Genomic DNA, 15995 nt, shown 5'->3' on the forward strand with positions numbered 1-15995 from the left:
CTGACCTGCAGCGTGATTGCTTCCTTGCTGTAAAGTCCCGCAGTTTGCAGTCCAAAGCGTCTCAAGCTCTGGCTCAGCCGAGAGAGGACACAGGCCAGAGGGACTGTGCAGACCAGGCTGAGGAGAGGGCTGGGGAAATCGGGGCAGAGGACAGCTCCCTTATAAGACACACCCTGATTTTAGAGTTGTTCAAAAGTGTGCTCCTTAGAATGATAAAATATAGCCTGTTGTAAGCAATGGTATTTATGAACTTTTTTTAAAAGAAAACATGAGTAGAACTCCTGCTTGCATTCTCTACGTTTGATACTAGGATTAGTGCTGACCTTTTTAGAAAGACGTGGATACCAACAAGAAGAATTCCCTATATTGCTAGCAATAAATATTTGTGAAATTGAAAGGAAGTATTTTAAGAAAAAGACAGTATTTTAAAAGCAGCGACACTTCTGTAGTTACTGAGAAAAACTGGATTTTGTTTTTGGTGAGGGGAGAGAGTCTAATTTAATCTTAACTTGAGATCCATTGGTAAATGAGAAGTCCAGAAACTGTGCTTTTCTAATCTAAGAATTTACAGAGATAGAAAATGTGTGCCGCATGTTTTAAACATCCTCCACGAACAATACAAAGTCTGATTTTTTTAAAGGTACATTTATAATTCATTTGTATCAAAACTATTTTAACATACATGTGCTTTTTAAAATAAAAAAAATGAAGTAGAATATACCAAATGCATACATTTTATTCGCTAAACAATTTCAGTGTCTGAAACTTTGTGGTAGTTTTTTAATGTTGTGCTTCTTAATACAGAATGGGAAGTAGAATCCTCAGGTATCCAGGCATCTCTTGTTGAGTTGAAGATTATTCATTGCTTTGGCCTCACAAAGTTTGGGTTTCAACTATCGTAAGTGAAAATATTTTCAATTAATATTCTAATTAATGGTAATATTAATTAGAATAAAAAGAAATTGCTTTTTTGAAATATGTGTAACTTCTAAAAATAAAACTTTAAATTTACCTGTAGTTAAAGTCATCCTTTTGTGAATTGGGGAAGATATTATAATGGACAGAATCAAGCCTCTTCATGAATAGTGACTTGAATACTTCAGAGAGATGACTCTTCCACCCCTGGTTTTATCAGCAGGGCAGGAATGACTGAACTGAGTCGTGAAATCCTGGGGAAGAAATGCTTCCTTGGACCTTTAAATCCTACCTTTTCATAACTTTGGGTTAGACATGATTAAAATCGTTCTTAAAAATGACAAATGTGGGGCTTCCCTGGTGGTGCAGTGGTTGAGAGTCCACCTGCCGATGCAGGGGACACGGGTCCGTGCCCCGGTGCGAGAAGATCCCACATGCCGCGGAGCGGCTGGGCCCGTGAGCCGTGGCCATTGAGCCTGCGCATCCGGAGCCTGTGCTCCGCAACGGGAGAGGCCACAGCAGTGAGAGGCCTGCGTACCACACACACACACACAAAAAGGCACCAGGGAATGGGAGGAAGGGAGAAGGGAAAATTTGGAAAATACTTCAGAAGAATGCAATCCCTGAATCTGTAGTGTCGATGATCAGTATGAGTAACAATATTACTTAAATGTTGTTTTATTAAAACTAATCACATTTGTCTTTTTTTTTTCATTTTCAAAGAATCACTCTGGCTGCTGTGTGAATAGGTTAGGATTAGAGTTGGGCAAACATGGAAAGAACAAGCAATCTGGAGGCTTTTGCAGTGATCCAGGTCAGAGGTCATGGAGACTTGGACCAGAGTGGTCGAGATAGAAGTGTTCAGATTCGAAGTCCAGAGGCAATGAGACTTGCTGATGAGAATACAGTTGACCCTTGAACAACAACACAGAGGTATGGGGCAGTCAGAAATTCGAGTTTAATTTATAGTTGGCCCTCCATACACGCAGTTCCTCCTGTCCCCCTTGTGCATCTGTGGATGGGGTAGCACTGTAATACTTACTATGGAAAAAAATCCGCCTATAAGTGCACCCGCACAGTTTGAACCTGTACTGTTCAAGGGTCAGCTGTACTGGGGAGCTGTGAGAGGAATCAAGGATCATTGGCCTGGGGTCTGGGGCCTGAAAAACCGCACGAGTGGTGGTGTCATTCCCAGAGCTAGGGAAGATGCGGGGCGGCTGCGGAGGAGAGCGATGGACGGCTGGTGGGGAGACGTACAGCAGCTCTGATCTGAGCAGGCAGCGTTTGAGACAACCATTTAGTTAATCGGATATTTGATGGGTAACTTTACGTTGGTAAATGTAAGAACCTGAGAAACAGTAACATAAGGTAAGAGTCTAGAGATCTATATTTCGCCTGCAAAATGCTGGGAAGAACCCAAATTGCATGCCCAAAATATTTGGGAAACTGAATCGCTTACACAAAAGGACCTAAGGGAACAGTGTGTCATTTTATTTAGAAGCTCTAGTTGACTGTCATTTTCTCACTAAACCCCTACACACCTGGTGCGGTAAGGCTCTCTGAAGACATCTATTTAAGCGTGTGTTTTACTTCCTGACATGGTTTCCAACGGTGTGGAGGAAATCAGCCTCTGGCCTCTTTAAGAAAGTGGTTCATGTTATTCATCTAGAGACCGTGATCCTGAATGAGGGAACTACAGGGAAAAGGAAGCTTTAAAGCAATATGATTCCCCTTTAAAAACAGTTTAGAGTTATTTAAGAAATAAAAAAGGGGAAATATGGAAACTTATGTCTTCTAAACGCAGAAAGAGTTCAGGTTAGAATAAAAGTAAGACATTCAGGGGCATTTTCCTTTCAGAACAGCAGCAGGAGTTAAAGAGACCAAAATAGTAGCTGAGTATAAGCTGGAACTGATAGAACCCAGGCCCACTTGAATGATGAGAGGATGCCCACAGCTGGTCCTTTCTGAAGGGACCACAGGCTGGGAGGGACACTGTGGTTCTTGAGGATGCCCGTTGCTGAGGGTGTGTGTGTGGGTGTGGTTTAAACGGAACTCAGTTACAGAAGTTGTGTTAAACACACCCTTCAGTTCATGGCTCACCTTCATCTCTGGTTGCCTCAGAGCACGTGAATGCACTTCGTATGTGGAAGAGATATGAATTGTGGCTACAGGGCAGACTGTGGCTAATTGTTTTCCAGAGAGGGTAGAAACATCTCTCCTGTTCTTCTAGAAACTTGTTGTAACCTATCAAGACATAGAGTTTAATTTCCTTCTTGACTATGAATAGGTTTGTGACTGTGTTGTAACCAACAGAATGATGGAGAAGTGTTACTTCATGACTATTGAGGCTATAGGGCAGGAAAGAATATGAAACTTCCAGTTTCTTAGCAGGAATACTTGTGCTGGAGACCTGAACCATCAGGCAAGTAGTATGACTGCTCTGAGGCCTCCATGCTGTGAGGAAGAACAAACTAGCCCATGTGGAAAAGCCCTGAGGCCCTCTCAACTCTCAGCTGCTCCAGGCACCTGTTGCAGCTCAAGCTTCCATGTGACTGCAACTGCACGAGACACCCCCAGCTAGAATCATCCAGGTGAAGCTTCTCAAATTCCCGACCCACAGAAGCCATGAGGAATGATAAAATGATTGCTTCTACTTTAAGCCATCACATTTTGGGGATAAGATGTTACGATGCACACCCTGGAAACAATTCTAGTGTGATATTTGCTTTTATTTTATGTGCCTTTTGTGTACTTCTGTGAGAATGTCTTTTTCATTTATATATATTATATGGTGCAATAGATTTTATTGTTTCTTTTTTCCCCTTTCAGCCTTGTAAAAACATGTGCTCGTTGCTGTGTGTACATCATTTTCCAGCTGAAGCCTAGTACGCCTCAGGGTGCACGCACCACGTCTTACCTAGTCCTCTAGTCATGAGCCACTAGGTTGCCTCCAGCCCCCACTCCAGAAACAGAGCTGTCACGGACATCCTGGGACAAGTCCCCATACATCCTCCTGTGAGAGCTTCTTGGGGCAACAAACCCAGGAATGGACATGCTGGGTCAGAGGACATATGTACACTTATTCTAACCAATACTGCTGGACTGCTGTCAGGACCCTGCCCCAGTCGACACTAGCAGAGCAGAGAGAACTAAAACAAGATGTTTGCTGGCCCAATGTCTACATTTTATTTACTTATTTACCGGTGAGTCTGCTGAAGGGTTTGTTTTCCATAAGTGCCCCAAGTACCCATGTGGCTCATTTCCTTCACTTGGGTCTTCCATTAGTGTCACCTAACCAGCCTATAGGAAGTGGCCACTGCTGCATCCCATCACTCTCCCTCCTTCTTTATTTGCTATGCTTTTCTTCATAGTTCTTACAGTTAGATATTTGTGTGTATGTGTGTGTGTTTATCGTTTATTGTCTGTCTCCTCCCATACGAATAGTGTTGGGTGCACAGAGGGTGATCAGTGAAAATCTGCTATGAATTCATCGCCTGTAGCTTGACTTAACCAAGTGCCTTTCCAGGGAGTCTCCCCAGCTCCTCAACCCACCCCGCCCTCAGCCAGGGGAGAGCATATTGGGAGGCACAGAACGTCTCGCCCTGCCTCTACTTTGGACTCACCAAGCACAGGGGTTAACGGCACCAGGACATTCTATTAGCACTTGGGACTGTTCTCTCTGGGGACGGAAGTTTGTTTCTGTCGGGGTTTCGGGTACTGTCGTTGCCCTGAATGTTTGTGGGGAGGTTTGCTGGCTCCCAGTTTCTTGCTGAATGGATGAATGGAATCATCAGGCCCTGGTCTGTGGTCTCATCTAATGCTCCTAAGACAGACAAAGGAGGAGTATTTAGAAAAAAAGGCGCTCCATAAAAAGTAAATAATTTAGCACTGTACTGTCTGATACAATAACTACTGGCTACACATGGCAAATTAAATTTAAATTAATTAAGATAAAATGAAAAATGCAGTCCCTCGGTCACACTAGCTGAACTGGAAGTGCTCAAAGTTCACATGTAGCCAGTGTAGGTACAGATGTTTCCATCATCCTAGAAAGTTCTACTGGACAGCACTGTAGAAAGAAACGGTCTCATTCAGGCTTGTTCTGAAAACGCAGGCCCGCCTTTAGACTTCTTGATGGAATCTCTCTGCCTTCCTTCCTCCAGCTTAAAAGGGTCAGGATTTTGTTCCACCGTTAAAACGAGTACACTTTTGATTTGGAAAGACAGCCTTTCGGAGGACGCTTCTCAGTCAGCTAAATGTGTCCTCCACATAGTTGTGTAAAACATAGCGCGTGGTAAGCACCACAGTCACACTGAGAAAACATTTACTGTCATATAGTGAGCATTTTTTGAGAATAAGTTTTATGTTTTATTTAAACTTTACACGCCGTATTAACTGTCCCTCTTTTGAGGGCCAGGATGAAGCATTGGGAAGTTGCTAAGTCTTTGAATTCCCAAGTTGTGTGTTCAAAGGTAAATTTAGTAAGTTGTTGCTATTGACCCTTGACAATTATGAACATCTGTTTCAAATTTAAAATTCTGAGATAAGAACTGAGGGAAAAAGTCAAATGTTATAAATTTATTTGGGACATCTATTGCCACCTCTTTGGAAGCCTTTGAAAATTCAAGCAAAATCAATACACATACATCTTTTTTTTTACTTTCAATAAATAATATCTTTGAGTATATGTATATATAGATAGATTTAATTAATGAGTCATTTAGCAGTGTTTTTAAGTTTTATACTGCATTAATTCCAACACAGCTCTTTCCAGATTGATAGGATGCAAATGAGGTAAGAATTAAGGCAAACCTAAACGGCATGCAAATTTCGTACATTTATATTCACTGATAATACAAGCTCTTGTGTGTGGACCACACAGAGGAGTCAAGGGCCCCTCTGTGTGCCTGTCCAGTGCTATTTTACAGGAGAATGGTGACACAGCTTATAATTCAGTTACATTACCGTGAGGGTTTCAGTGCTACTAACATTATGTAATCAAGGAGACACGAGCATTAGCAAAACATGAACAAGAAATCATACAACTCTTTGCAGCACAATTCTGCCCAGGCTTTGGAGGAGGAAGGTTCTTCTTTTAATGAAATGATATCACACATATCACATTGTGGCAGGTTGTTTTATAATATATGCTTTTAAAATTCATTAGCAAATGACATTCTCATGCACACAAGTGTTTCAAACACAAGAAGCAAGTCCATTTATAGGTAGTCCAAGCAATATTTGTGTGTGTGTGTGTGTATGTGTGTGTGTGTGTGTTAATAGCTGCAGACTGAATGGAACATTGAGACTTTTGTGCAGTCCATAGTGTTATCTCTGCTCATTTCTGAATGTCGCACTGCAGAAGTAATACGATGGAAGGGTCGCTCTTTGCAGCTTCTTTGAATTCATCCAGTGTAATCTGGTCATCTTTGTTCTTATCCATCTTGCTGAAAATCTTGTCTACTCGCTGCTCAGGCGTGAGCCCATCCTCATTCATTTTCATCATGATCACGGTGCCCACCATTTTATAGATAGCCTTGGGAAAACAGGAAACAGACCATAAAGTTCTCCTATGATAGGGTAAAGAATCTAAATTTACTTCAAAGGACTCCTTAAATGGTTTTAAGTAAGATAGTGGTGTAATCAAACCTGTGTGAGTCTCATGACCAACTGGACAGAGAAGAATTTCATGTGATTCCCAGGTTTCTGACTGGAGGAAGTGATTATGAAGGGTAGTGGTGAGATCAAGAATAATGGATTAGGAACAGGTTCAGGAAGGAAAATGATGAGCTCAGTTTTTGTGTGTTTTTTTGCGGTACGCGGGCCTCTCACTGCTGTGGCCTCTCCCGTTGCGGAGCACAGGCTCCGGACGCGCAGGTTCAGTGGCCACGGCTCACGGGCCCAGCCGCTCCGCGGCATGTGGGATCTTCCCGGACCGGGGCACGAACCCGTGTCCCCTGCATCGGCAGGCGGACTCTCAACCACTGCGCCACCAGGGAAGCCCCGAGCTCAGTTTTAAACATTCTGAGTTTGAGGTCAGATGAGAGGCAACAAGCTCTACTCCTTGGAGATTTAGGAAAAGGTGAAGTGTGGTCCCAATTTACAAGCTTTTAAGAAAGCAAGCAAGGTGGACCAGTAAAATTTAGCCCTGAAAGAAGTTAGTTTAGGGGGATCTGTGAATCAGGGACTCTGTTCATAAGTCAAAGAACAGAGTAGGAAGATTCCATTTTCCAGTTCAATTAATTGTGCACAATTAATTCTCAAAATGGGAATTAAATGTAGAAATGAGTTTCTTTCTTAGGAAAGTGCCTTAAAAAAATAAATGCTCATCTCCACAAAGACTTGCAGGGAAATATTCATAGCAGCTTTTTAAATAATGGCCCAAAAGTGAAAACAGCACAAATGCTCATCAACTGCTAAACAGATAAACAAAATATGACATATCTGTAAAACTGAATATTTTAGCAACAAAAAGGAATGAAATACTGATACATGCTATAACATAGATAAACCTCAAAAAAAAAAAAAAGCCAGATATAAAAGGCCAAACATATATTGTACGATTCCATTTGTATGAAATGTCCGGAAAGACAAATCCATGGAGACAAAGTAGAAGGGCAGTTTCCAGAGTATGGGGGCACCAACAGGCGTGAGGGGCCTTATTGAGAGAATTAAAGTGTTCTAAAATTGGATTACGCTGATGGCTGCATACTTCGGTAAGTTTACTAAAAATCACTGAATTGTAAAGCTAAAATGGGTGAAGTTATGGCCTGTTAATTATAACTCAATAAAGTTTTAAAGAATGCCAGTTAGAAAGAGTAAACCATAACAAGAGTTTCATTGAACAAGTAAGATGTCTATTGAGATAAAATATATTTTGTTTGCTCGTTTTTGTAATTAGAGTGTGTTGATTTATGGTAGAAAAATATCTAGGACATTTGACTTTAAAAGAAGCAGACTATTAGGACTTCCCTGGTGGTCCAATGGTTAAGACTCTGTGCTCCCAATGCAGGGGGCACAGGTTTGATCCCTGGTTGGGGAACTAAGATCCCGCATGCAGCATGGTGCCACCCAAAAAAAAAAAAAAGAATCAGACTATTGAAATTTCATTTGAGGGACAATTGGTAGAGGGGGTCCTGATTAACCTAGAAGCCTGAGTGGTATGTGAAGGAAAAGCAGACATGCCTGGACTTTAAAAAAGAGACAGATGGGTCATCCGCATGCAAGCTGCTACTCTCACTCTGTCCTCTGAAGGGTGAAATGAAAAGGGCTTAAAGGAGCAATGGGTAGAAAGGCTGTTAGCACGACAAATGCACCATTGATGAAGACACGGCAAAAAGAAATGTAAACCCAAAAAGTCCACCCTGGACCACATCTAACAGCTCTGAACATGGCCAGTTCTCATTTATCGTCTCCAAGATGCAGCCCTGCATTGGGATCATGAACGTGACAACCAGGAAATGACGTGCCAGATGCAGACTCACACTTCACACCAACCTAGGCCAAGGGCATGTCAGGGTCAGAACTAAATATGAACGTGTTCCCTGACAAATGTAAGGAATCCCTGTAGGCGCATGTGCTTCATGGGGTGCTCCGGCATGCAACGAAACATGTAGCACTGTCTTCTCTGAAAAAAGGATGTGTTATCACAGGTGCTTTCCCAGGAAGAAATAACTGTCTCAGGTACTCTCTTATTCAACCAAAACTTGTGGACCCATTAGGCCTGTGCCCAACACTCCAGGGCAGATGCACTGTCCTTCATTGGGGTTACGTGGCCCTTGTTGGTCTCTCCTCGCACTGACCCTCCCCCATCACAGCACCTGCCTCACTCTGCTGTCATTGTCTGTGTGGACACAGGCCCTTGGGTCAGTGAGCTCCTCCAGGGTGGGCACTTGTGTCTCTTCACGTCTGTCTCCCCTCCACCTTGCAGGAGGTTGGCACCTGCAGAAAAGCTGACTACAGGCTACAGGGGCCTAGAGGGTGGTGGGCAACTCTGGGGTGAAGTGGGCCAAGAAGACTTCTTGGACGTGGCAAGATAACCTAGACCTTGAAGTGTGAGAGGATTTGGATGGGCCCAGAGCCCTGAAGGACATTCCAGGGGAAAAGCATGGAAGAAGCAAAAGTGGCCAGCTGTGCGTGTGCAAGAGTGAGGGGCCCTGGATGGACGGTGAGGCCAGAGAAGACGTGCAGGCAAACAGACGTTGGCCGGACCAGCTGTCAGAGATCTGTGTGCCTGTGCCTGACACAGAGGACCTGCTCTGTAAGCCTTTTGATCAAATGAATGAGCAGCTCCTGAAGCGCAGAGATGCTGTAAAGACTGTATCAGTTATTGATACCTTGGTTCTGGAAAGGTAGCTCAGCAAAGGAACCTAGAGGCCAGAAAGGGTGCCAGGTGCGGGTGCAAAGGGCCAGAAGTTGGTGAAAATACCGGAGGTGGAGAAGGGGAGCCACGTGCAGAGGGAACATGAAGGTGACACGGCTGATTAGAAGGAAAGAAGCTGAGAGTTGAGGCGGATGATATTTCCAAGGGAGACAGAGCCTCGAGAGCTAACTGCCGGTTACTGAGCATTTCCTCCATGAGAGGAAGTGTGCCATGTGCTGAATCGTGACCACAGACTTGGGGCGTACGTTTTATTACCTTTATTTTTTCACGAGGACACTGAGGCTCTGGTGCCCTCGAAGCCCTGTAGTCGGGAAAGCAGCAACGCCAGGCCTGACCCTTGCTGCTGCTGGGTTTTCCAGTTGACTTGGGAAGGTAAGTGGGTACCAAAGGGAGAAAAGGGACTAAAGATGCCAAGGGAGGGTGAGTAAGTGGAAGGCAGGGCTCCAGAGGCCACAGGAGGAGCGAACTGCGCTGGGGAGCCACCCCAGGGGAGGAGAGTGAGTGTAGCATGGTGGTCATCTGGGGATTTGGTCACTTGGGTTTTGGCTACTGTTTCTTCCCATCAGCCCCCAGTTTTCATGTGGGGATCCACCCTCCCCGATCTCAGCTCTGTGGTCTGGACGGGGCCTCACGCCAGCTCCAGGATGGGACACTTGGCTTTGGCCTGTGGCAAGTGGTGCATTTCCCCTCTTGGGTCACACTGGTCGGTGCAGAGGTGGACACACACGCTGAGACAGTCGGTCAGTGAAAAGGCACTGATTCATTCATCAGTAATTGAGTGCCCACCAGGCTCCAGGACTGTTCTAGGTTCTAGGGATACAGCAGCGAGTGAGGAGAGTCCTCTCTTGACAGTGCTTGCGTTCTACCATGTGAGGTTATTGGGGGCAGTGATAAATGCTGTGACAAAAAATCATGATGGTAAGAGGTTAGATAGCCCTGGGGTGGGGCACGGGCACTCTTCGGGGAGGGGAACGCAGGGAGGAAGCCCTGCCGGGAGGTGAGATGAGGGCAGAGCCCTGAGTGGAGTGAGGGGCCCGGGGAAGGGCCCTGGGCAGAGAGAGAGGACATCAAGGCCCTCACGTGAGGCTGTGTTCTGGGAAAACCAGGAAAGCCCAGGCATCTCGAGCACGGTGTGTAGGGAGGAGTGTGGAAGATTAAGGTCAGGGCAGTGGGCAGGGTGTCCTGGGACGTCTGCACAGGCAACTGAGAAAGATGCCTGTTCCCATGGAATGATGGGAACCTGCGGGCCGCGGGCAGGATCTTGTGCCGTTGGAGGAATGGTTAGTGGAGGGAGCTGGTCTGAGTCAGAGGGCGGCGTCCAGAAGGGCAGAGCTAACACAAGGGCTGGAGAAACTGAGTCCTGATACCATCCTTCGCACCCACTAGGCTTACGTTTATGGGAGATGTCACACTGTGAGCATGGCTGAAATGGCGATTGACAGCCAGGACCCAGCAGCTTGGACCTGTGACATTTCCCAGCGCCTCGACGGAGCAAGGGAACAGGGACGGAGAAGTCAAGGCCTGGCAGGGCTCCTGGACGGGGGTGGAAGGGAGCTGCCGTAGGGCTGTGCCCCAGGGAGCCTCTTCCCAGGGGTCTGCCTGCCGTGCCCACAGCAGCCCCGGTCCTGACCACACCCCAGGGGCCGCTGCCTCACCTCAATGATCTCCAGCATCTCCACGCGGGTGATCTTGCCGTCGCCATCCAGGTCGTACATGTTGAAGGCCCAGTTCAGCTTCTGCTCAAAGCTGCCCCTGGAGGTGATGGACAGGGCGCAGATGAACTCTCGGAAATCGATGGTGCCGTCTCCGTTCTTGTCGAAGGTTCGGAAGGCGTGCTGGGCGAACTTGGAGGCGTCTCCATACGGGAAGAACTACAGAGCAAAACACCCAAGGTCAGGTGTCGGGAGGGGACGAATCACAGGCGCCCGAGTCAAAGACCACCGCTCGCTGGCTTTCTGCTCACCGCCCAGGCTCTCCCAGCCGCCCGGACAGGGTTTGGCCCAGCGCTCAAGGCCAAGGGCTGGCCCAGGGAGGCCATCTGCCCCGGATGTCCTCACTCCCAGGCCCCTCGCTCTGTCCTGTGGGTGAGGCTGGGGACACTTCTGGGTTGGTGGGGCTTGGATTGGGGCCGCTAGGATTCCACATCTGCGGCTTCGGAGCCGACTTCTCTCCCGCAGGGGGTGGTGCTACCTGGATTTCCACGTGCCTCCGGGTGTGACAATCCAGGTCCACCGTGCGCGGGGCCCGAGCGACATGACCCCGACCTCCGGCCAGCGGCTCCCCCGTCCCCAGCCCTCAACAGTCTCCCTGGGTGAGGGTCCGGGGTTTGCCTCCTTCTTACAGGCACTTTTTTTTTTTGGCAGATCATTTAAGAGCCACTAAAAATAGAACATGACTGGGCTTATTTCTGAGAGGCATAAAGAGGTGACTTCTCAGAGCCGATGGGGAACTGTAGGAGACCGAGGATGGGCACAGGAAGGGGAGTGGGGGACAGACCCCACAGGTGGTGAGAACACAGAGCCCGAGGCCGTGGCCCCGGCCCCAGACGCGCGTCTGGGCTGGTGACACACAGCAGGGATCCCGGTCTGATACCTGACCTTCTGCCCCAGCAAAGCTAAAGGACATTTTCCAGGTGGAGCACAGGAAACCAGAGAATAACCCTCACCCCATCCCCCAAACCAAACCAAAGCACACCACGTGGTGTTTTAAAGCAGAGAAGGTGTGTATTGTTTCTGGACGAATAAATCCCGCAAATACAAAATCCAAAGCAGATTCCTGAGTATGCCACTGGTGCTTCTGTTCCTGCGTAGGTGTTACCACTTGCTAAGCGGGCCTGGCTGGCCACACACAGACGGCCAGCATCGTGCCCCCTCTGGGCTGTGTCCTCGTTCTCGCTGTACATCCTGACCTGGGGCTTGCTGAGCTCGGCTGCCCACTCCTCCTACATTGAGAAGCACACCGGACAACAGAAAATTTCCCTCCAGAAGCAAAATAAACATTTCATGTCAGGAGCCAATACAGGCGGGCCAAGGACAAGGCAAGTGTTCCAGGGAGGAGCTGACGTCGGCTTGTATTTCAGTAGCTCCCACTTCCAGATGCCAGGATCTGTTCTGCCTGCTGTTGCTGCGGGAGAAACCACCCCAGAACTTAGTGGCTTGAAACTGCACGAATCATTTTATTAATCTCAGAAAGTAAAAATCTGACAGGCTCTTCTAATCAAAGAACTTATTCTGTGACTACAGGCTTCACGTACTCTGAACTGTCCTTTCCTCGTAACTCTCAGGACACCAAATGTGTGTGGGTTTTTTAGGTTTGTTTTATTTTTTTCCCCTCACAACAACCAATTTTCCAACTGGCCGGACACCAGCTGGGTGTCCTACAGTTCAATTCAATTCTGACCCTGCTGGAGTTACGGCAGACCCCAGAGGGTAAGGGTTCAGTCCCACAAGACTGCGCCCACCTTCAACAGCAGTCACAAGTCCCAGGTTGCCACCTGTTCCTCTGAGAGGCCTGCTACGAAGTTGGAGGATTCCCACAGCCCCTCCTCAGATTGGATAATTGGCTAGAACGACTCCTTATTTACTACTAAATTCAGGAAGGCACTTTATTTACTACTACCAGTTTGTTATAAGGTTACAACCCAACGGAGGAGATGCATAGAGCAAGGTGTGGGCATGAGGGTGTGTGGAGCTTCCGTGCCCTCTCTGGTTGCACCGCCCTCCCAGCCCTTGGATGCGTTCACCAGCCTGGAAGCTCCCCCAGCCCCGTAGTTTGAGGGTTTTTATTGCAGTTTCATTATGTAGGCATAATTGATTCAATCATTGGCCATTGGTCATTGAACTCAATCTCCAGACCCTTTCTCCTCCCCGGAGGTCGGGGCTGGAGCTCCAAGTTCCAATTCTCTAATCTGCCGTCGTCTTTCTGGGACCAGACCCCCTCCCAACCCTGCCCCAGTCCTGAAGCTAGGGGTCCTCCAGCCACCAGTTATCTCATTAACATACAAAAGACACTGTTATCACTCCAGAGAGTCCAAGAGTCTTAGAAGCTTTTGTGTCAGGAACAGGGGCGGGGATGGGGGTGGGGGGGGTGGGGGGGTAAGACCAAATATGTATTTCTTATTCTCTCTCAGTATCATATGTGCCCTGCGTGTGAGTGGTCTTCACCTCTCTCTAGGGGTGTGCTGTTCGCTGCTGTGTCCCCTGCTTCACGTTCAGTGGTCTTGGGCAGAGCCGGTACCTGTGAAATAGCCCAAGAACAGAGCAGAGTGTGCCCCCTGGTGGATTCCCAAGTCTCCTTAGGCATGTTTATCCATCAGCCTTTCTACACGCAATGACATGAGGCCACTGGGTATAATTTTTCTCCATCCACGTAGGTGTCTGGCGATGTAATCCTTTACCCATCTCCTACCTCACAGCAGACTTTTAAGTTAAGGGCTATCTGACAGTTTTATCTAAAAATAACTGGGCACCTTAGGTCAGTATATTAAAAATTAATTTAGATCAGGAAGGCCTTGAGAAAAAAATCGATTGTAAATTTTGAGCTATAAAAGTTACATTGTGCCTTGCCGAAGGTCTATTTACTGACTTTTATAGCCAACATGTTTACTTTGGAAGAACTGAGTGTGTGATCAAGAGCCCTCAGATACCTGGAGGGGTTATTTCCTTTAAAAATTCATCCTAGCATGTTCCGAGTACTTTAAGTTTTTCTAATCAGGGGAATGATCCTTCTTTTGATGAAATAATTCAACTCTGGATGGATCATCGCAGAAAAATGAAGCCTTACTCCCTTCAATTTCTGTAGGAAAAATCAGGATCTTGAACTCATATTCACTTCTCTTGGAGGAAAATAGTGCCTGAGAAGTACAAGAATTTTGGGGGTATTGTTGCTTGAGGGGTGTTTTGTTTTATTTTTAAAATTCAATGTATTTTGCTTCAGCTCCTGCATTAAATATTGGTGTGGAAATAATTTTTGGTGGTCTTAATAATCTAAACCTTTTAATATAATAGAAAAAAAGAATGGTGAGGTTGAAAATTTTTAATATATATAATTATATATATTTCACTTACATCTTTGTAGTTCAGGCTGCTATAAAAAACTATCATAGACTGGGTAGCTAATAAACAACAGACATTTATTTCTTATAGTTCTGGAGGCTAGAAGTCCAAGATCAGGGTGCCAGCATGGTCAGGTACTGGTGAGGGCCCTCTTCTTCCTTGCAGACTGTCGGCTTCTTGCTGTGTCCTCACATGGTGGAAGGGGCAAGGGCACTCTGTGGGATTTCTTTTATAAGGGCACTAACCTCATTCATGAGGGCTCCACCCTCATGATTCTAAGCACCTCCCAAAGGCCCTACCTCCTAATACCATCATTTTGGGTATTATGGATTTGGGGGACACACAAACATTCAGCCCATAGCAACTTATTTGAAAGAAAATTAATTTAGTTATGAAAATTTTCAGAAACTATATTAGATAATCTAACATAGCTAGTCTTCAAAAAATTTCCAGCCTCTCTTTTATGCCTATGTATACACACAAACAGAGTTTCTCTACTTTTGGTCAAAAATGTTATATCAAGTGTATCCTATATTTCCATTAAAAGGAAAAGAAATCTTCATCTGGGAAGCAGCTGCAAATGGTCAATTAATGCCCACTGATGTGAATCCAGGCCCCAAGCCAGGAACCCTTCTGACCCCAGAAGCTGTGTGGTATGGTTCCTGGAGAAATCCTTTGGGGTTTGGCACCTGTGGGGCAGCCTGTCCTCCTGAGGGTGTCCAAGAGAAGGCTCCTCTTTGAAGGGCAGGGTTTGGGAGTGGAGCAGCGTCTGCTCCAGGTTCTGGCCAGCAGAGCCCTAGGCTTAATTCTGGGGGTGTCAGGGAGCTGGCCTGTCCCCCAGGCTCCCTGGCTGGGGGTGATGGGTGGCTGGGCCAGTGCCCTGGAGGCAGTTTTCCCAGGACTCCCTACAGCCTGCTTTCTCAGGTCCTGTCCTTGCCCCTGTGCAGCCCACAGCTCTTTTGCTCTGACACTTGGGGGGCTCAGAGCCTAATAGCAGAAGGTGGGGTCAGAACGTAGACCCTCTGTCCTGGGTGAATTTTGGCCCTGCTGGTGAGACCCTGACCCTGAGGCCACACGGTGATGTGTCCCCGTCCTACCACAGACACAATCCTGTGCTCTGGTTACGCTCTGAGGGAACGGGTTCTAGAGGCTGCTGGCCTCGGGTGGGACCAGGACCCAGCTACAAGGTGTAGCATGATGTCCGTAGGAAAATGTCACCCTGGTGCTGAAAACCAACTCACAAGTGAATTTTAGGGGCCTGTCCTGTTTCTTTTTTTTTCTTTTCCAAATTCTGCCTAAGTATAGGCATTTTCTTTCTTTTCTTTTTTTAAAATATTTATTTATTTATTTGGCTGTGTCAGGTCTTAGTTGTGGCACGCAGGATCTCCATTGCAGCATGAAGGATCTTTCATTGCAGCATGTGGGATCTTCACTGCGGCATGCGGGAACTTTCATTGCAGCATGTGGGCTCTCTAGTTGTGACTTAGTTGTGCCGGCTTAGTTGCCCCGTGGCATGTGGGATCTTAGTTCCCCGACCAGGGATCGAACCGGCGTCCCCTGCATTGGAAGGCGGATTCTTAACCACTGGACCACCAGGGGAGTCCCCCTGCCCTGTTTCTAACTGGGGCAGGATCGCCTGTTTG

At 46.8% G+C, this 15995-nt stretch overlaps 1 protein-coding gene across 1 annotated transcript in view; it reads right to left on the reverse strand.

Annotated features, from left to right (window-relative positions):
* Positions 1-5473: 5473 nt before the first annotated feature.
* VSNL1 (visinin like 1) overlaps positions 5474-15995 on the reverse strand; it is a 97320-nt gene continuing 86798 nt past the window's right edge. The window contains exons 3-4 of the mRNA XM_030858357.2: positions 10954-11169; positions 5474-6451 (exon numbers count right to left, since the gene is read on the reverse strand). Of these exons, the coding sequence (XP_030714217.1) occupies positions 6254-6451; positions 10954-11169 (414 nt within the window). The 3' untranslated portion in view covers positions 5474-6253. The remainder of the gene's footprint in view (positions 6452-10953; positions 11170-15995) is intronic.

Source organism: Globicephala melas, chromosome 12 (assembly GCF_963455315.2).
Source record: "Globicephala melas chromosome 12, mGloMel1.2, whole genome shotgun sequence".
Taxonomy (NCBI): domain Eukaryota; kingdom Metazoa; phylum Chordata; class Mammalia; order Artiodactyla; family Delphinidae; genus Globicephala; species Globicephala melas.